The sequence below is a fragment of the Empidonax traillii genome, unplaced genomic scaffold (assembly GCF_003031625.1).
Source record: "Empidonax traillii isolate 1590-97213 ecotype Southwest subspecies unplaced genomic scaffold, ASM303162v1 scaffold2534:size70782, whole genome shotgun sequence".
In the NCBI taxonomy this organism is placed as follows: domain Eukaryota; kingdom Metazoa; phylum Chordata; class Aves; order Passeriformes; family Tyrannidae; genus Empidonax; species Empidonax traillii.
The window spans coordinates 32707-35234 of NW_020957727.1; the positions used below are offsets into that span (position 1 = coordinate 32707).

Consider the following 2528-nt stretch of genomic DNA (forward strand, 5'->3'; position numbering starts at 1 on the left):
CCCAGCTGAGGCTCTGGAGGCTCCAGCCCCCAAGCAGAGCCTTCCCGTGCTGGGAATGCGGCTCTGGCAGGGGCTGGGAGAGAGGAGCCAGCCCTGCTGCTGCAGCAGCCCCCCACAAACCCTGAGCCCTCTCTCCTGCCGCAGGGGGACAGTGGGGGTCCCCTCGTCTGCAAGGACCACAGAGCCGACTACTTCTGGGTCGTGGGGCTGAGCAGCTGGGGAAGAGGCTGTGACAAAGCCAGGCACCCCGGGATCTACACCTCCACTCAGCCCTTCTACAACTGGATCCTGCTCCAGACGGGCCTGAGGCCGGCACAAAAAGCCGGTCCAGAACAAGGGCCAGCCGTCAGCTCGACCCCTGAGCAGCATCTGGGGCCGGTGTCAGAGACACACATCAGCCTGACCCCTGAGCAGCAGTTGAAGCCAGAGCCAGAGCCGGACATCAGCTTCATCCCCAAGCACAGCCAGAGACCGGCACCGACCTCCTCGGCCTTGTCAGTGCCCACAGCATTCCCACTGCTGCTCCTGGTGCCGTTCCTGAACCTGCTGCAGGAGTTCCTGCACTTCCTGAAAGATAAAAAGGCTTAAGCAGCAGGAGGAGGGGGATCCAGGGCTACAGTGGACCAGGGCCATTTCCTGCTGGGACAAAGGTAGCCTTGGGGGCCAGAGGTTGCTCTGTCCTGCCCACGCTGCTCCGCTGCACCTGCACCGATGCTGACGTGACCCAGGTGTTGAAATAAAGTTTCTGTGTTCCTCATTAACTGTGTTTTCAGCCCTGCTCAGTGCACCCACGGGCTGGGAAAAATCCCTGCTCTGTCTGTCAGTCTGCTGGGCTGTTCACATTCGTTCCTCAGCTTGAGTGAAGATGTGCAGTGGCAAGGGTCGAGTCAAGGGAGATCGTGCCCAGAAGGGCTCCCACAAGAAGCGGAGAGGCCCAGCTGCCCATCACCACAGCTCTGGGGCACGAGAAACATCACTGTGCAGGCCCCAGAAATCCAGCCAAGGGAAACTGGACTCAGGGTCCAGTGGCAAAGGAAAACCAGGCTCAGGGTCTGGGCTTAGGTGGACAGGGGTTCCTCTTCAGGGCAGCTCTTCATCTGATAAATCCTTGCTCGTCTTCTGCAGGTCGAAGCTCTGGAAAAGAGCAGGTCAAGGAACTGCTGAGAAGTGACAAAGACTGCAACAGCTGCATCTGCTGTGGCTCTTTCAGACTCAGCCTAGGGCAGCCTAGGGCAGCAAGGGCTCTTCCAGGGGTCTCAGCATCGCCCCTCCCATCCTCTCCCACCCCTCCCATCCCATCCTAGCCCAGCCCACACCCCCAGGGGTCACCAGCACAGGGCAAAGTTTCCCATGCTGCACAGTTCCATCCTCTGCAGAGCTGCTTATCCCTCAGGAAGAGGGGGAGGAACAGAGCCGTCCCTACCTCCAGCTCCTGCAGGACCTGGTCCATGAAGTCTCCTGAGTGCTGTTTGTAAGCCAGGGCCAGTCTGATGGCGTCGTTGAAGAGCTGGGGGAAAGGACAAGGCTCGTCACTCCCAGGATGGGGGCACACGGGCACTGGGTTTCTGGAGCAGGTGGAGACTAATCCCAAGGGAACAAAACCCCCTCTGCAAACTCCACAGCCACCAGCCCCTCACAGACACAGTCCCCGACCCTGGGCTGCTGAGGGGCTCCCCAGCACTCAACCAGCCCACCTCACCTTCACCACGTTGGTGCCGTCGGCAGCAGACACAAAATAAAAGGGCAAACTGAACTTCCGGGCGAAGTTGAAGCTTTTCTGGGTCACCTTCATATCGGCTGGGACAGACAGAGGAGACGGGGGTCAGTCAGGCAGGGGCAGGAGATCCCGAGGGTGGACGTCCCCCCGGGTGTCATGCCAGGCACTGCCACAGGACCCAGCCAGGCCACAGCCCCAGCGATCCTGAAGGGCTGGCCGGCATTCCCAACGGGAGGGAACCTTCCAGCCACCCACAGAGCCAGGTGAACAGTTTTGCCAGCAGGTACATTGAGGCACTTCAGCACAGGAGGAGCCTGTGCAGGCTGAAGGAGAAGCACCAAGGCCATCCCTGAGTGACCTGGGGAAGCCACAGAACAGCTTTTTCTCCTTTCCCTGCCATTTTTGACCAGGTGCTGATCCAATCACCTTTGGGTTCTTGCTGGATGGAATGGGCAGCACGGTAAGGAAAGAATTGGAAGGACCTCACTTGGATAAACCTCAAATGCATCAGATCTGCATTTTTAATTGCTGGTGACCATAGGAAGAACACCTGTGAGACAGCAGGTGAGATCAGCAGAGGAGCCAGCCCTGGGGGACTCAGGAAATCCTCTGGACCCAACAAACAAGGGACATTTGTTCTCAGCTGGGGCAAGAGTGAACCTCACCACAACCCTGCGAGGTTGGGAACAGAAGGTGCACTCACCATCGATCTTGTTGGCCACCACAATGCAGGGAATCTCCGGGCGGAATTCCCTCAGCTCCCGGTACCAGCTGTTCAGGTTCTTGTAGGTGACCTTCCTCTGCACATCAA

At 58.9% G+C, this 2528-nt stretch overlaps 2 protein-coding genes across 3 annotated transcripts in view; both read left to right on the top strand.

The window, feature by feature from the left end:
* LOC114072025 (acrosin-like) overlaps positions 1-761 on the top strand; it is a 5173-nt gene extending 4412 nt beyond the window's left edge. Inside the window, exon 5 of the mRNA XM_027909938.1 lies at positions 145-761. Coding sequence (XP_027765739.1) covers positions 145-588 — 444 coding nt within the window. The 3' untranslated portion in view covers positions 589-761. The remainder of the gene's footprint in view (positions 1-144) is intronic.
* The window catches only part of LOC114072026 (acrosin-like), a 6352-nt gene that overhangs the window by 2324 nt on the left and 1500 nt on the right, over positions 1-2528 (top strand). The gene's annotated exons all lie outside the window — the stretch shown is intronic.